We start from the raw sequence: 19,408 nt of genomic DNA, 5'->3' as shown, positions 1-19,408 counted from the left end.
GATCCCAAAAAAAACAAAAAAAATGTAATACATGTTTACGTTATAACTAGGAAACAGGATGTTTACTGTATATTTAAAATGTGTAATTTGTGTCATTAATATGTGCATTAACTCTGGTCACAACCTAATTCATTAATTTCTTAACTATCAAAATAGATTTTTCCTTATTGTATTTTGAACCCTCCCTAGAAGCTGCAGGCCCCTGGAGGTCCTGGGTGTGTCCTACAGTATGAGACAGGTGGAGGACGGTTTGGCTCTGAGCATGCTCATGAGGTTCAGGTTTAACTGGGCCGGGTTGTAGTCCTGGAGGTCGGACCCGGGGCTCTGCTGGCCGTCACAGTTCTTCTTGTCCCTGGAAGAGACCCGGTACTGGGCCTTGACGTTCCTCAGAGGGTTGTAGTCCGGACTGATGTGCTCCGGGCAGTGAAACACCTCTCTGATGACGGAGCCCTGCTGAGACAATGCCACGAAGCCGTTCCTGAAGGTCACCATCTTCACGACGGGGGAGTAGACGTACTGAACGTACAGCAGGTTTCCTGGCAGGAATAAATAAGAAAATACAAAACAGCTGAGTGACCTCTTTATTCAAGATAATCACTCTGAAATCTCATTTGTTCATGCGAGATGATTTCTGTTTACCTGTGACCCCCAATGTCATGTTCAGTGACACAGAGGCTGTGGTAAACAAGTTATAAGCAGCAGTTAACCTAAAGGGATAGTTTGGGTTTTTCCATTTACGGGGAACTGAAACGTCTTCTATGTTCTCTTTAAAGCAGAACATGGCAGTAGCTGGTATACCGCTGCCTCAATCGGTTAGTTTGTTTGTGTTATTGTGTGACTTTGGTGAATCTGAAGGAACCCTTTAAATACCAAAGTCACACAATAACACAAACAAACTAACCGATTGAGGCAGCGGTAAACCAGCAACTCCAGGAGGCTATTGGCTTTGAAAAGAACATACATTTGGTTTCAGCTTCCCGTCGGAAAAGTCTGTCGGCAAGGTAAAGTGGTGAAAATATTCTTATAATAGCAGGTGGTCTGGAACCACACACTGAACCTTTTAAGGTGCAGTGTGTGGTTCCAGACCACCTGCTCCAAAGACATAGTGGGAAGTATTTAGGACGTAAGATGAGCCTGGGCTAATCAGTTAGCTTTTTCAGTAGATATCTCTGCAACACATGTGTTGTGTCTTTGACATAACGTCAACACTGTAACTCTTCATATTCTGTTGATAATGTTAGTTATGTTTTTTGTTTAAATTCTGGCACATCTAACACATATATGGCCATTTTACTTGGGCGTCTAAAATATATTTTTCTGCTACCCTAAGGGTTACGCATTCCAGACATTTCAGTCACAGATCCGCTTATAAAACTGAACAAATGTTGAATATGTGTGGGACCAGTACATACCTGTCACGACGTCCCACACTTTGACCGTTCTGTCCTGAGACCCAGTGAAGACGAACTGATCGCTGTCAGAGAAAGCAGCAGAGAGGATTCCTTCGAAGAAAAAACCCTAAACATCAACAAAACAAGTTAGACTGAAGACCTGAAGAGACTGGGACATTGTGTTATTGTACATAATAACAACATCCTGACAGGAACACTTTATCTCAACGCCCCCATTTAGTATTTATAATCAGGACTATAAATGCAGATATAAGGTATTTTTAGGGGATTATTAATGTACAGAATTGAACTATAACTATAACTCCTTCTATGAAGCATCCATAACATACTAATATATAAATAGATAATGAATGAAAACCTGATATAACACAGTTGTAATTATATAACACATGTCTTCATTAGAAATTATAAGTTATAATAGAAGTTATAATTGTTGATCAATATTAACCTTAAAAAATGTCCTTACATCTGCTTACAAATACATCCGTATATATTTACATTACTGTGTGTAAATGATGAATGGGGGGAGTTCAAGTAAAAGGTTACCATAAGTAAAATACAAGATTGCATTTTTTTTGCTTCATGTCTCCTTTGTATTGTTGCCTGTCTGGAGAATAAAAATGTATTTATAAATCTGATATTTAGTCAACCTCATCCTGTTTTGTTTTTGTTAAGTCTTAGTTGACTAAAAGTCTGCACATTATAGTGTTATCTTAGTAAAAGATAACTATTTTAGTCTAGAACTAAAACTGTTGACATTTTAGAATACTTTAAGGACCAGTGTGATTTAGTGCCATCTAGTGGTGAGGTTGCAGATTGCAACCGACTAAATACCCCTCCGCTTACCCCTCGCTTTTGAAACATATTGGAGAAAGTACGGTGGCCTTTAGGTGACGTAAAAACACAAAAGTTCCTCTCTAGAGCGTGTTTGGTTTGTCCATTTTGGGCTACAGTAGAAACATGATTATATACTAATGAAAACATGGTTATAAATATAATATTTAATTTCTGCCAATAGAGCCCCGTAAATCCTACACACTGGACCTTTAAGTAAAAGTACTGAGTACTTCTTCCACCATTGAAAATGAGTGCAGTCATGTATAAATGTATAGAGGAGGTGGAGGAAACATCACACTTGTACTCTCGTGGTTAATTGCTGATGTACTGTAGTTCTGACCCTGTACTCCATGGTGTGGTCCAGCACCAGTGGGCTCAGGGCCCACAGCCTCTGGACGGTGTCCTCTGAGCCCACCAGGGCGTGGGTCCCCCAGTTACTGGCCGTCACACAGGTGACTCTGCTGCGATGAGGCTCCAGACTAGAGCTACTGCCGCTGCTGAAGTCGTAGAGCTTCACCTCCCCGCAGCTCGTCCCGTACAGCAGCCTGCAGTCTGACAGTAGGGCCATGGAGGACAGTGGGGCATGGAGGAGAGACAGGGGGAACCCCTCCAGGGGTCCCTCCACCGTGGGGAAACTGTCTCTGGTGGTAATCTCGAACAAACACACAGAGTCCTCATAGGCCACCGCCATGTGCTTCTCCTGGGAACTGACGGCCAGGCAGAGCACCCTGGAGAGGCTCTCTGGAGGGGGGATGCAGAGCGTCTCCTGGGTCAGGGCTAACGGATAGATGAGGACGGTGCCGGTGGACAGACCGCAGAACAGCAGCCGTTTGTGCTGAGCTAACTCCAGACAGCAAACCTCAGCAGAGACAGCCAAACGCTCCGATAGAGAACCTGCAGGGAGATCCAGGAGGACGTTTCAGAGTCTCCACCTGCCGAACATGCTTTTAGAAACAGTGAGACATATTTGCTTCCATTACTTGAACACAATTACTATATTCAGCAAGCTAGTGGAGGTAAGTACATATTGCCAAAACCCCAAACAAGTGCATCTCTTTGCCCCAGCAGTGACCTGTGTTGTTGTTCCAGCTGATGACCTCCGTCTGGCTCTGCTGTCGGACGTAGAAAACCCGGTCTGCCTCTTTAGTGACGGCAACATGGGCGCATCCTGCAGGGACGTGGGCGGTGGGTTTGTGGAGGGTGTCATATTTCAGACTCCACAGATTAACGCTGGCTGCAGCCGTCGAGGCTGAAATCACAGAGTCGTGATACAGAACAACTGAAGTGACAGGAGAGTCTGAACCGCTCAGCGTGTCCAACAATGCACCGGTGGTCATCGACCAGATCTGACAAAGAAAGTTCACACAGAATAAAAGGAACACATAAATACTGCCTCTGTGACAGTCACAACTGTTGATTCAACTCACATTTTGAGGTTTTAAGAGATACTGTGTGGAACCGCTTGATGGTTTTAACTGTGAAGCAGCTTTAATTGTGAAATAAATGGCTGGATTAATTTGTACTGTGAAGAAGATTTATTTGTTTTACTGTGAAGAAGATTTATTTGTTTTACTGTGAAGAAGCTGGAGGTCTTCAACTGTGAAATAGACTAATAATATGTTATTGTGAAGCAGCTGCACAGGTTTATACAGTAAAGCAACTTGAAGGATTTTAATATGAAGCAACTTTGGGGTCTTTACTCAAACTGTGAAGCAGCTGCCAGCACATCAAGTTTACCATCTACATCTACTGTTTCTTAGTTTGTTACTCGTATGAGTTGGTCAGCTGCTCCTGAGACGAGCAGTCGGCAGTCTGATGAGACGCAGGCGGACAAAACGCTGTCGTCGTGTTGGAGGTCGAGGAATCCGTCCACAGAGTCTCTGTCGATGTTGAAGAGGCTCAGAGTCCGATCCCTTCCTGCAGACGACACAAACAAGAATCAACTGGAACACAGTAAACTTTCGTTCTCACTGAGAATGTTTACATGCACATGAGAAGCAGGACAAATGTTGAACATGGAGACAACATGAAGAAAGGCTCAGCACTGAATCAAGTGTTTTGAAAATGTATCTAAAATCATAATTTCTCATTTATACAGAGGAAACAAACTAAACAAGATCTGCTTGTTTTCTGTTTTTTGTATTTATAGTTGCAGCTTGTTTTAGTTTGAGAAACATTAAGTTATTTTATTAGTTAAATCAATAACAAAGTCGTACCTGCTATCAGGATTTTCTCATCTTCAGTGACTGAAAGCAAAGAAGGAACCAGAGGAAACGTGACGGCTGTGTGTGTCCCCGTTCTGGAAATCTGCAGACAGGAAGGTACATATCATCATCGTGAGTTTTGATGATGTGTAGCAAAGTAAATGATAAATACTGTCAGATTATAAGGCTATCGTTTTCGGGTTGGCCGAACACGACTGGTTCATATTGACGGAGAGCTATGAATTGTGGTGGAGGAAGTATTAGGATCCTTCACGTAAATAAAAATACTATTAACAAACTGTTAAAAATACTCTTTAAAAAATGGTAAAGAGCGACTAAAGCTGACAGATAAATGTAGTGAAGTAAAATGTAATTACATTTAAACAGATATAAACCTTAACATAAGAGTATGATATTCAACATAAATACAACATATAAAGAAAATCTCTTCATATTTAACAAATTAGAAAAAAAAAGATTAACTTGTTTGGTTTAAATGCAACTGACATACTGTTACAAACATACAATATATAAAAAGAAACAACATTGTTAATGCTAGAAGACTGCATTTTGGAGGGTAGAGGAGATTAACACAAGATAGACACATTTTATATGCATTGCTGATTTTTATCGAAAATGTACAGTTATATAGTTATTTTTAAATTTAAAAAAGCGTTTTGCAGGTTCATTATTCCTTCCTGTTCTAAAGATCTACAGACAAATGTGCTCCCAGTGAGGCTGTCATGCATTTTGCACACCAAAAAGACCAAATCAGATGGATGAAACACACCTGATAGAGGAAGCCTTCTTCAGAAACCACAAACACTTTCCCACGTTTTGGCAACTTAACAGAGTTCACAAGGGTCAAACTTCTCTTGGACTTATCCAGCCGAGTCTTCACAGTTTGAGTTCCATTAACAGGATGAGATGTTCTGATGAGACCAGAACTACACAGAGAAACTACAGATTCTCCCAGAACTCCTAGAATCACCGACCCGTCATCATCACTGCTGCTGCTGCTGCTGAGGAGCTCAGCTCCATCCAGCTTCCACACCTTCATCTGCAACAACAAGACCTATTATTCGGAATATGAACCTGAATTTAACTAGAACTTCTAGTAGTAATAATAGTATTAATTGGGAAGATTTATATCAGTAGTATTAGCAGTGGCAACATTAGTAGTAGTTGCAGTGGTGAATATTATATACTGACGTCTGATAACAAGGATTTGGCATAAATGCTCAGTTGGCTTTCCATGGTACCTGTGTCCTGGTGTAAACAAAGATCAGCTGTTCAGACAGGTGGAGGTGTACTGAGGAAGGGGCGGAGTCAACAGGCACCGCCTCCTGGATGCAGAGCAGCTGTTGGCCGTCCACCAGGCTCCACCTCCTCAAAGAGCCGTCAGCAGCCAATGAGAGGCAGTGGGCGGGGCTGTCAACCACTTTAACAGACAGAACAGCACCTACACACATATAAGTTATAAGTATTATTATTAATAAAATTATTTAATTATTAATGTTCTTTAATGAACACAGACTGACCTGTGTGTCCCAGGAGTGAGTGTATGAACTGCTGGTCAGCGAGGCTCCAGATCACCACCAAGCCACCATCTGAACCTGCAACCAGAAGCTCCGCCTCCACACTAATGTCCACACAGAGCACACCTGAAAACATGACTGCAGGTAAAACCTCCGATGCTGCACCTCCCAATACTCTTACTCAGGGCTGAACCACTGCTTTAAATTTTTGTGACCAAAGTCTTGATTTAAACGCACAGTATGTAATCTCAATCAAAACAATAACAAAAGACTTTGATGTCATCGTAAAGTAACATGGGATCATGGAAGTTGTTGTTTTCATTTTTTAACACCATTGCAGAAGAAAAATCTCCGACTCAGGCAGAAATCATGTTCATTGACAAGTTAATGTATTAAAGTTTTATTCATGTTACTTTTAGTCACGTTTATTTACGTTATGTCATTTAATTCTAATAAATTAGCTGCAAGTAACGCTAGCTAACCTATTGTTTACTTGCTAACTTACCATTAGCTTTATACGGACAATTCTGGCCACAGAAAGTGCAACAAATGACAATGAATAAAATTACACAATAAAACTAAAAAGTTAAGTTACGACTGACGTATGAAGGTACGTTTTTACTCGCCAAATAAAGTACAGTTGTGGCAATGCTGGTGTAATTGAAATAACAGACGCTGGCTAAAACTTTAACCTTTTACAGTTTGTAACACTGTTAATTATTGAAGTTAGAACTAAAATGTAATGTAATTTTTCTATATAAAACATAAATGATTCAGCTCTAGTGACTTAGTGACTTAATATTTCTGACCTCCCTGCAGTCCTGTCAGTGTGTGTTGTAGCGCCCCCCCTGGCTGCTGCAGGAAACTGCACTTAGGAAGGAGGATTGGCTCGGGGCACGTCAGTAACCACTCCTCACATTGGCTACACAGTCGGCCAATCACAGAGGGGAAAGACGTAGCCAAGGAGCAGAGTCTGGCCAACAGCTCGGTGTAAAACAGAGACATGTCTGGAACCAGATTAGAAAATTACTGCATTTCTTTGCATTTTAAACACATTTCTTTATTAACTTCTTATTTTATTTATTTTGGTTTAGAATACTTTTTTATTCTAAAAGTAAAATTCTGAAGGACACATCCTATGTTTGGAAACATTTGGAACAAAAATGGTTTAAAAAAACAACAGATAAATAATAATTATGATATTGATACAGAATGACTGACCCACGTGACCCTCCAGGAAGTCCAGACTGGCTTTGATCAGGAGCAGAGTGTCTCGGAGAAGTCTGGTCTCAGTGCAGTCCATGTACTGGGAGCACTGGTCCAGGTCCTGGATCACACTGGATACCCCACACAACCTGCTCTTACAGTACAGCCACTCAGCACTGCCTGAAAAACAGTAACTGTAATACTAATCGTACTTATAAACAGTACTGCTACTTATACTAATGAATAATAAAAACTAATAAAAACGGCTACTTAAGTATGTTTGAATATTATAATTTCTTTCCTGCCGTTTTTAAATCTTCTTTATTTAGGTATCTAATTAAATGAATAATCATTACAGTAAAAACAAACCTGCTTATATAGTTAAAAAATTACACATTTAAAAGAAATCTAATCAAAAATAAGATTATAGCAATGACTGAAAATATATATATATATATATATATATATATATATACTGTATATTACAATATTTCTAATGTTATATAGAATGTTTTAAACATACGTATGTGTTTCCCTTTATTATTGTCCTTTTGAAAATATGTTTTGAATATTCAAAAGGTGATATATTTGAATGTGCTTTTACATTATATGTGCAATACTGTAATCAAACAGATCATGTTTTAATTGTTATACTTAAACTTTTTTGTGTGTTGGTCTACACAGCAGGAGATGTATATGAACAATAATACTAACATAATGTTAGTATTAATACTGGGCCTCTTTCCACATCTTACCGATGACTTCCTGTCGCAGCTCGTCCCACAGACCAGCATGCAGAAGGTGATAGGGCAGCTCCTGGAGCTTCCTGACGTTGGCCAACCCTGGAGCAAACCACAACGGCTGGGGCGGGACCTGTGACACCATGCAGCCAATCAAAATACTCCATCAACAGACAGTTATTCATTTCTGTAGCGGAGGTGCCGGTATATCATAGCAGGTAAGTAGAGGACTGACTGCAGCCACAATAAAATCTAAGACAAAATGACATCATTCAGAATGAAAATAGAAATAAAAGCTGTCTTGTATTTCAGCTTCAGTACAATGACTTAACTCTGTAGGAGAATCCATTTTGTTGGTACCTTTCTGTCAGAGAGGAGTAGTGACAGACCCGGCAGAGCCACCGGCTTCAGTTTCCCCGACCACCGACCCAGGAAGTACTCTGCCAGTATCCTGAGGTTCCGCCCCCGCCGCTCTGATGTCAGATAACGGGTTAAAACCGCCTCGCACAGACGCCTGACACAAAGAGACACACATCACACACACACTTCAATCAGAAACATTGACCTTTGACCCATGTGATCATTTCTCAGATTTGTTTTCGTCTTCACCGGTTGTTGAAGGCGATGGCAGCGATCCCACCCATCCAGCGCTCCTCCAGATGATCCTCAAGGTCCCGTCTGAGTCGAGCCCAAAGGAGAGGGGGCAGCCGGATCAATGAGGGGGTCGGAGGGAGGGAGTGCCTGTACACCTCACTGATGATGTCATTATCCAGGGACATGACGTCACGCAGTTCAGCCTCCAGCATACCTTCCCTGAGGAGTTCATAGTTTTTAGCCTTGCAATGTTCATTGGACAATTAATTTAAAAGAATTACTATCATTGTTATATTTGTAGTTCTAAAGTTCCTGTCACACATATCCGTATGGCAGAAACGTATGCCGACGCATACGAAATATCGGCAATAGGTTGATATAAATTAAGGGTAAGTTGTTATCGTTTGAAGGACGCAGACGATACGCTGAACACGCCAGACATACAACCCTGTCACACAGCTCCGTATGGCAGAAACATGCCGGCGTATATGAAAAGTAGCTCAAAATGTGTCAGAGTCCAAATACGTCCAACTTTTCCACAGCGGTGTTGTAGCTGACGTATACATAACAAATACATAACAAATTATTATACGTATGTCAAACCTATTGATAGCGTATCACTTACTTATACAAAACGTATACTAGTAACCTTTTTAAGTAGTGACGAGTAAAACATTACTCTGTCGTCAGGCATAAGTTTAACATGCTCAAAACATCAGCGTTCAACAACGCACCCCAGCGTTACACAGCGTGCTCTTGTACTACTTATGACTTACCAACGTACACCAGCGTATTGCCAATATTTTGTATACGGCATATTTTTGTATAAGTTATGCATTCGTTGGGTATTCGTCTGATACATTTTGTATAAGTAAGTGATACGCTATCAATAGGTTAGACATGCGTATCTGTATACGTTCACTTTTCCGATCCGATCCGATGAAAGGTTGGACGTATTTGACAAATTGCGAACTATTTATCGTATACGTTTCTGCCATACGGATATGTGTGACAGGGCCTTAAGACTGTGGTTATACATGATTCAGATATTATCTGTAGTGAAACACTCAAACTCAATGTCATTTTTTATTTATTGCCAGTATTTTATTATTAAAGAAAGAATAGATGCCTTCCAAAAGCCCTTTTTTGCTGAACAATGTTGACATTTTCAGGTAAGGTATCCTCCTATATTATGGTTAAAATAATGTTTAAAAACCATCGTCAAGGATGTTATTCTGATGATAGAGAAAATTAAATATATTTGACTTTATATGAGTTTTTCATCTCTTAAGCAGTATGAAAATGGAGACATTTTAGTTTCATGATTGTGTGCCCTGTGCTTGCAGAATGCTATTTATTTCTGCACCTGTGTAGAGGGAGAATTTGTGTCCATACAGACCATCAAATTGTTACATTTTATATCATATTTTCATAAAGTAACGTCACCATTCTATCATAAGCGCCACACACTTTGAACAACAACCCACATTACCTTTCCTTCCAAAGTCTTCTTCTTATCTATAAACAGATACATGTCAACAAGCTCCAAATAAAAGTCTACTATCTGAAAGTGCAGCTTTAGCCTATGTAGCTAATTAACTGTAGCATACAATAATTACAACAACAACAAGTTACACAACAGTTTCCTCACCTTGCCAGAGCGATGTACCCTAAGGCCCCGCCAACCAGCTCCTTCCCATGTTTCTCCTCCAACATCAGGAAGAGCTGTGACATCACTTCCTGTGTGTTGGTCCCCAGCTGTATTGCTGTGGGCGGGGTGAAGGACGTCCAGCGTTTGGCTGCAGACAGGATCAGTTTGAGGTGCAGAGGGCAGCCGGTCAGCTCAAAGCTTTGCAGCATGGCGTCGCTCTGCTCAGGGGTCAAAGTTCGCTTAGATTCTCGCAGATACGACTCTATCATCTGTTTTCCTTCGTCACGAGACAAACACTCCACTTCAAAGACATTCCCCAAACTCTTCAACTTTAGCCGCATGTTAGCGAACGCCTCACTGTTGGTATTCATGGAAACCACAAGGTAGACGTTGGGTGGGAGGATGTCAGGCATCCAGCGGAGTTTGTGAGCGTGATGTTGGTCTGAGAGCTGATCCAGAGCATCAAGGATGATAAGCAGAGTGTTCCCCTGCTGGGAAACCTCGGTGAGGACGTTACTGAAGAACCGGAGCAGCTCCAGGTGAGTGTTGGATGTCAGTGGCGAGGGCGGAACCAAACCACAAGCCAAACAGATCTGGAGGCAGGTGCTACGGAGGACATTATCGATGTTGGGTCTCTGAGGATGATGAGCTGACAGCAGCCTGATCACCACCACCGCCTCGTCATCAAGGAAGCTACGCATCTCCTGCGCCACTTTGCACAGCAAAGTTGTCTTCCCCATCCCAGCAGCCCCATGCACCACCAGCGGGCCATGTTGCACGTTGGTAGATTCCCAAATGGCGCAGCAAAGCTTACCCAAAAGACCCTCCCTGCAGTAGAGACCTCTGCACAACTCGGTACTCATGGCAACGTGCCGTCCAACCTCTTCAACCACACAGTCAGAGATTTCCTCCTTTTCTTCATTGATGCTTCCCCAAATCTTCTTCTGCCTTCTCTCCATGGGCGAATTGACCACCACTCCGATCCTGGCTTTCATCTGCGAGACAAACTGCTCGCAGACAATGTCCAGGTACTGTGCGTGCTCTTTACGTTTGGGGTTGATGCTTCCTTTGCTGAGCTCCACACAGTTCAGGTTGAGGATCTGCTGCAGTGTGGCGTAGAGGCGGGATTTGAGGCCGGTGAGGAGTCCCTGAGCTTCTGCGTCCAGCAGGCCATCGGCAGTCAGGTTCATGTATTTGGCGAGACGTTTGGGACCGTCCTTCACCCTTTGGTGGGGAATCTCTCGCACAAAAAGCAAAGCCGATGGTTCGCTGCTATCCTTCCACAAACCCTGCTCGAATTCTTGCTCTGTGACTGTGGACAAGAAGAAACATACGCTCAGATCTCACAAATACTTCGAGACAACAAAGGACAACTGTGTGAGACATCTCTGACCTGATGTGAAGAAGTGTTGTTTCTGCTCCGCTGTGATGTCACCAGCTGCCTCGGCGTCCGTAGCGGCGGAGCGTAGGAGCTGCAACAGTTGAGTCTCTGTGAAACGCCAGGAGAGGAGGTTGTTGTCACGCTGCGGACCACTCTCAGGTCGGAGGTCGCTGTAGTGGGGGAAGTGAGTAGTGATTGGCTGAAGCACGTAGATGGGTGGGACCGCATTGTTGTCTTTTAAGAACCACTGATTTAGCTGCGTGGCACCTTCAGGGTTTTTGTAGAGTTTGGACAAAAGGACTTCAAACTGCTTCTCCGGGACGAGGCGAGGAAGAGTCCGGTAGCCATACCGGTTCCCCAACATAGCCTTTGGAGCCCAGACGCAGGAGAATAAAGAGAAGAAGTATGAGTTAAAAGATCATCCTGGATTTTTTCACATGCTTCCGCTTTTACTTCCAAACCAACAGAAACGTCTAATAAAAAGATCCAATACATAACCATCCAAAAGACTCAAATTTAGTGGCTTCACGTTGATTTTGTTTAATTGTTCCCCAGAGAAGGAAATGTGTTTGCTATTGTGCTATCAGATCTTTAGATTTCTTCTACCTATATAATACAACTTATTTATTTTGTTTATGATGTAAAGTTTAAAGTAATTTTCAGGATTTCCACTCCTTTAAAGAAATCTCCAACTTCCATAAACTCAGTTACAGCAATAATGCAGTAGTGCACAGCTGTCTGTTGCACCAGCTATACACAGGTTCTCTGTTAGGGCGCAAAGTCCACACTAAACAATATGTTAAAACTAGTTATTTTGATACTATAACTTTCTTGAATATTGGTTGCACCATGGTGACATAAGGTTCATATTTGCTACTCTGTCGACATTTGAGGACGTCACCCCCAGCTTTAGAAAAGTTTGGTGGGCATTTTTCACAATGTTTTCACATTCAACCAACCAAATAACAAACAACAACAAACAAGAAAATAGCCAACATAATTATCAATAACAAATAAATATATATTTTACAGCCCTACATTAAGGAGCAAACACACAGCTAACAAATAAAAACTACATAGGAAGGTTATTGTAAATTAATGTATATTATGCAAACCACAAATGATATCAAATAGGTTTTGTTCTATTTTGTATTTTTTCAGGACTGGTAAACTGCATCAAAAATGAAGATGTCCTTGATGTGTGAGATAGTTCATGTAGCAGCTGTAATAAGAGGATACAGACTGGACTCACGGATGCAAAACATTAATAAATCAGTAAAACTATGTTTTAAAGAATTTGATCATACCACAGGGGATCATGTGCTACATGACTTTGATTTAAAAATCAGCAAGTTAAAACATGCAAATATAGCTTGTGTCTTTTCATAGAAGATCTTTGATATTATCTAAACGATAAAGATGATACAACTCTGAATTATAATTTTAGGAAGACGAGACACCCACGATGAAAGCTGGACCTGCTGAAATCCTCTGACAGCTCTCGATCTCCTGCAGGGAGATCTCGCAGGCCTCGTGGTCTCCGGACGTGACGCTTCGAATCCCCCAACGCAGATCCACCACCTGAACAGGAAGTGACCTCGCTGATAAATTAGCAGGTATTTACTGAAAATGCGCATTATGTATCATATTATCAGTTACTGGAGTTCTTTGTCTTAAACTAAGACATTTATATAAAAAAACTGACCTCAAACACCAGCCCCAGACTGCGACAGAAAGCAAGGACTTCTGGGTAAGCTTTCTCCAGCAGGGCTTTCCTTTCGCTGCTCATATCTGACAAGAAAGCAACATTTCCATTAATTGTTCAGCCTTTTTCTAAAGGATCTTAAAAACAACTTTTTGAAAGAAACCCGTTAGGGAGATTTTATAATAGTTATAAAATAAATATAAACATCACTTAGCTACTGTTGTAGCTTCGACCATGCTAAATGAAATAAAACTCAGTTTGTCTGAGACCATACTTGTCAACCCTCCCGTTTTTCCCGGGATTATCCCGTATTTTTCCTTCTATCCCGCTGTCCTCCCGTTTAAATATTTTCCTGTAATTATCCCGTATTTTTAACCTTTCAAAAATAAAAATAGGCCTAATTTAAAAAAGTGTACAGTGGTAAAGTGGCCTCTGATAGAGCAGGTGGCAGTATTATGTTTAACTTTAGCTGAAAAACGTTATCCGCCAGTAAACACACAGAAGAAGAAAACAGGAACAATAACACAGAAGAAGACAAAACATATGGATGAGAGTCACAGTGAACGGGAGATAGATGGAGACGCAGTTGTACCTGCCATACAAGTTCAAACTTTATGCAAGTACCAATGGGAGGAGACCTTCCCTTATTTATTAAAAGCAGAGTCGGGCAAACTCATGCTTTTTGTAAAGTGTGCCATTCAGATGTTAGTTTTGCACACGACGGAATAAGCGATGTTCACAACAAGAAAAATCGTTCAAGCACAAGCACGCCAAGAGGCACAAAACATACACTGTCAATGACTTCATGTGTGACAAGAACTGTTTCAGAGGCAGACCAAGTGACCAAAGCTGAGGGAAAGATGTCAATGCTTTGCGCCAAAAATAATGCAGCCTTCAGCTACTGCGATGATTTCAGTCGCAGTGTAGCGACATGTTCCCCGACTTTGCCATCGCAAGGATGTACTCATCGGGAAAACAAAAGACACACAACTCATCAATCATTAAATGAATTGATAATAACTAATAAATCAAATACATATATCTTATAAACATATATGTACAAGTAATACATACTTTAAATAAACATGTATTTCCTGTATGTATATAGGCTACCCGTCCTTTATGTGTTTACATTTACATTATGGGTTGGGGCAGGGTGGCTGAGAGCTGTTAAGGTATGGACGGAGTCCGCCAGAAAATTTCCCTTATTTTGATATTCCAATGTTGACAGGTATGATAATCACAGCTGGCATTATTTGAAAATAAACTAAATGGAAATGATTCATCACGTTGATCTATAATATATAAGCTTTCAACACTTACTAGTGCCAGAGACGGCGAGATTGTCAATCTTAGGAGTGTTATTAGTGAGTTAGAGAACAAGCAAAGACAGGACAAAATCCAGATAGAAATAATGCAGCAAGAAATTATTACCAAAACAGGGGATTTGGAAAATCACGAAAAAGAGGCAAAGAAGCAGCGTAGTGTAATAAGAAACTTGGAAAAGGACAATCGCAGTGATGGCAGGCGGATACACCGAAATATGGAGAAAGAGCTTACAAAACGCACTAGTGCCAGAGACGATGAGATTGTCAATCTTAGGAGTTTTATTTGTGAGTTAGAGGACAAGCGAAGGCAGGACAAAATCCAGAATGAAATTGTCATATCGGATCGAGAACTCTTCAAGCAAGGCTGTGAGATGGCTCAGGAAGAAGTAAGTCTGGGAAGCGATACTATTCGAGAACTACTGAGTAAAATCAGAGACAGTATTTGTGAGACGAATGCAAAGAACCTAGAAATAGACAAGGTTAATATGGATTATCATTCACTGGATAGAATGCTGAAAAACGTAACGTTTGAGCTGTCAGTAGTAATGTCGAAATGGGGAACCTGTTTGGATTCTGCTGATAAGGACCGGAGGTTAGGAGAAGAGAAACTGGCCAAGGCCGAGGAAGAAAAGGGGGATTTGGAAGAAGAGCTGTTACACTTCAAAGATCTGTTAAAGCAGGAACGGAAGCTCCATAGAGCTACAAAGGGAAAAGAAAAGATTTGTCGAGGGTAGAACTTCAGGGTGAAGTTTGTTGAGGGTAGAACTTCAGGGTGAAGTAACTTACATTGGGTTTACTCCGGGTGCTCCGGTTTCCTCCCACAGTCCAAAATAATAAAATAAAAATGTTATAAAACATATCAACAGTAGTGATGTTATATTGTGCACGACATTTACTCCATATCTTTTTTTTAATTAAGCCTTTATTTACACAGGTAAAAAAATCTCATTGAGACACAGGGTGGAGGCGAGGGGCCAGGCTAAGAAGCTAAACTGTCAACTGATCACCATCTGGTGGTGAGTTGGATCACGGGGTGGGGGAAGACTCTGGACAGACCTGGTAAGCCCAAACGGGTAGTGCGGGTGAACTGGGAACGTTTAGAGGAAGCCCGAGAGATCTTCAACTCACACCTCCGGCGGAGCTTTCCAGGCATCCCTGTGAAGGTTGGGGGCATTGAACCTGAGTGGGCGATGTTCAAAACCTCTATTGCTGAAGCTGCGGTGATGAGCTGTGGTCTCAAGGTCTTAGGTGCCTCAACGGGCGGTAACTTCTCGAACACCGTGGTGGACCCCGGTGGTCAGGGAAGCCGTCAGACTGAAGAAGGAGTCCTTCCGGGTTATTTTATCCGGGAGGACTCCGGAAACAGTTGCAGGGTACCGACGGACTCGAAGGGCGGCCCCGCACTTCCCCTCGCCGGCGTTCGCTACCTCCGTCTCCCCATTGAACACCGCATACAATTCACATTTCCCCACCGCACGTGAACAGGGTTACGTTACCTCACCTTCACCTCCAGCAACTGCCCCGGGCTGAACCAAGCGCTGGTGGATCATGGTCTGCGTACATCCCGAGTCCCACAGAGCTTGGTGAATGTATTGTGGTTAAATGTTGAACTGCAAGGAATATGCAGTATTTCCTTTCATATTTGTAAAGAGAAGGGTTATCCGGATGTATGTAGGGAGTGCTACTTTTACACGTTCCCTTACCTATTCAAACTTGAATAAAACACACGCACGCCTGTATGAGCGTGCACGCATTTATCACACTACAGATGCGCGCGCAAACACATTGCAAAGAACAAACTCCAGACATATCCTATAAAAAACATTTAAAATACCTTATACGTTGCGCATAATTTTGACTTGATTCATGAATCCCTTTTAAAACATGGAAAAAGGGAATTTGGGTCAGAATAATGTCAAATGTAGTCAGTTACTGAAAACAAAATACATGCCAATTTGGAATTAATAACGTAGTTGTAAAAAAAACATTTTAAATCAAATAATCTACTGGATTACTAAAAATGGGTAAGACTTTATAAAAGGGGACACAACAAAGTGAGTAGTGACTGGGGTATGAATGAGGAACTAACTGCTAGTTAAGCATTAGTTAATGAGTAAATGCTCATAGAAATTCCAATGTTGACAGGTATGTCTGAGACTGATGTGTTCGCACAAAACAGCTTTGTTGCAATACTCACAGATTTTATATGTTTTTGTTTTTTATTGCTTTTTTAACTTATGGATGATTTTATACATAACTGACTGTTATGCTGTTGTTTTTATATCTGATTGTCCTTTTATGCCGTCACACTGCACTGGAAAGCACTTTATACTCCTTGCTTGAAAATGTCCAAATTATTATTATTATTATTATTATTATTATTATTATTATTATTATTATTAGTAGTAGTAGTAATAGTATTATTGAATAAATAATACCATTACTTATTTATATTATCAGTTGTGTGTACACTGTTATCATAGACTTGCTGACTCTGCTGCTATCAACCACACCATGTCACTTTACCTTGCAATGGTTTTCTCCATATGCTCTTCTCTAGTTTTATTTTATTTTTTGATTATAGGTCTTATTAACTATTTTACTTAAATGTTTATGTATTTCTATTTTTGTGCTGCTGCAACAACCATATTCTCTGGTGGGGATCAACAAGGGTTTATCTTGACATATCTTATGTTAAATGTGAAAAATGCAAATTGATGTAAGGTTTTCTACTATCCTGCCTACAGCCCGGACCATGAAGTTTATCTGACAACTAAGTTGTATTGTGAACGCAAATTATACAAAAATATCCCTTTAGTGATCCATACTTTAGAAGAAATCTAACTTTTATCACAACGCAGACTAATTAATCCTGCAATTAAAGGAACATTCCAGTGTTTTTGAACGTTTTAGCCCATAAAGCAGAAAACTGGTGTTTGTAACTTTGATACATTTTATCCCTGCTTTATCTTTGCTCACAGGTAAAGCAGGATGATATATAACCATAGGCTTTGAAATGATTTCTCAATGTTTTTTCACAAGTTTAAAATCTTTAATTTAGCCCAAAAAATCTTCCCTTCTGTATGCGACACACCTTGTCGCATACAGAAAGAATAAGTAATTAGTATTTGGTCAATATAAGAATATCTAAGGAGCATATACAGTAAGTTAAACTGCTCTGACCTGTAAATGTGGAGCTGATGAACACTCGGATCATGTTGGAGCTGCTCCTTGTCCTCTGAGCTCCATCCGTCCGTCCTCTCAGGACGTCCTGCAGGCTGACATCGCCTCCTCCAGCTGCTGCTGCTGCTGCTGCTGCTGCTGGACGCTCCGCCATCGTCTTCTTCTTCTTCTTCAGACTGCTTGAGTTGTCTGGTCTTCCCTCCCTCAGCTGCTTTTCAGTCTGTTTGCTTCCCTCAGAGAGTTTTCTCCACGGCAACCAGTGCTCCCACCTGACCGACGGCTGCACCCCAGTATATAGTGCCTACCTGTGAGTGCTACTGTAGTACACAATGTTTTATAATATCAAGAAATAACTGCATCAGACCAACATATTTATATTCCTGTCACCGACGTGAATGTTTAAGGGCCGTTCTAAATAAAGATCTAATGAATACCTTAAAAGTGTGTAGCCTTCATTGGCTAGAAAACTGCACAATAACTGGTTTAAATTGTTTTAAATGTTTTATTTCATGCTACCTTCTTGCAAATATATTAGTAGAGTCATACTTTCAAGGCTATTAGCCTATGTAATAATGTAAAGAAAGTAATGAAATACAGTAGGCTATGCTGAGAACATGGACACCACTGAATCCTTGTTTCTAATCTAGATAAACATGTTTTTGGTTTAAATGATAATGTAACCTAGCTAACCTGAACCAAAGCATTTTAGCTGATGAACTGAACTGTTAGCTGAACTCAACCAAAAATGTTGGGGCTATCCCAACCAATCTCTTTTTGTTATAGTCACAATCACATATTTGTAGCAGTTTGTATTTAGCTGTAATTATCAATGACGGTGGCTTTTAAGCTACTTTGTCATAATTAGCTTAGCTTAGTAAGGTCATAGGTCTTAGCTTGACTCAGCTAGTTAAACCCAGTGCCATTGAAAAAGAGAGAGTAGGGACACTCTCATAGACTTCTGTTGTAATCGTAAAAGCCAGAAGTAACACGTGTCGGGGAGCAACCAAAGGTTCACTGGATAGTTCTAGCTTTGAACCTCATTCATGTTCAGTGTTTCACAAGCACACTGGTGAGTTAGTGAAATGACTGAAATTAATGAATTTTCTGACATTTCAACGCATTTGTTGACCTCTCAAGAATCTAAAACCAGCTTTAGTTAATGTTTATCGTAAAATAGTATCTAACGTTAGTTAGATTACAGTGGCAGTTAGCTAACCCACACTTCGCTAGCTAAGGTGTAATAGTAACGTTAATTGACCTACATTTACTTCAAATTATTTATTCAACACAAAGAAATACTTAACCTTCAGTTTATCACAAACATTCAAAATCAACACAATATTTCATGAGATGTAGTGGGGTAGAAGTATAAAGTAGCAGAAAATAGAAACAGTCAAACAAAGTACAAGTACCTCAAATTTGTACTAAAGGCCCTGTCACACATATCCGTATGACAAAAATGCATTGTAATATCTAGCGTAGCCTATTCGTATCAGTGCCATTGCTGAATCATATCTTCCACTTAGAGTTTAATCAACCTTCTATATTTCACAGTTCATTCTATACTCTCTGCATGTTGTTGTCTCAGTAAGCTACATGACAATAAATTAGAATTTTATATTCACTTGT

General features: G+C 40.7%; 1 protein-coding gene across 1 annotated transcript; it reads right to left on the bottom strand.

Annotated features, from left to right (window-relative positions):
- Positions 1 to 190: 190 nt before the first annotated feature.
- nwd1 (NACHT and WD repeat domain containing 1) lies at positions 191 to 17,933 on the bottom strand. Its single transcript, XM_029429554.1, has 19 exons — positions 17,780 to 17,933; positions 13,269 to 13,354; positions 13,028 to 13,144; positions 11,576 to 11,930; positions 10,183 to 11,494; positions 8,547 to 8,750; positions 8,298 to 8,451; positions 7,953 to 8,070; positions 7,213 to 7,377; positions 6,801 to 6,998; positions 5,995 to 6,117; positions 5,716 to 5,915; positions 5,244 to 5,513; positions 4,466 to 4,556; positions 4,018 to 4,166; positions 3,322 to 3,595; positions 2,590 to 3,143; positions 1,413 to 1,518; positions 191 to 536 (listed from the first exon to the last, which is right to left on the bottom strand). The coding sequence occupies exons 1-19, from the start codon at positions 17,931 to 17,933 to the stop codon at positions 223 to 225; spliced, it is 4,944 nt and encodes a 1,647-aa protein (XP_029285414.1). The 3' UTR covers positions 191 to 222.
- Between the last annotated feature and the right edge of the window lie 1,475 nt (positions 17,934 to 19,408).

This window comes from Cottoperca gobio, chromosome 4 (assembly GCF_900634415.1).
Source record: "Cottoperca gobio chromosome 4, fCotGob3.1, whole genome shotgun sequence".
Taxonomy (NCBI): Eukaryota; Metazoa; Chordata; class Actinopteri; order Perciformes; family Bovichtidae; genus Cottoperca; species Cottoperca gobio.
The sequence above is the reverse complement of the archived record's forward strand: the minus strand, read 5'-3'. Positions and strand labels throughout refer to the sequence as shown.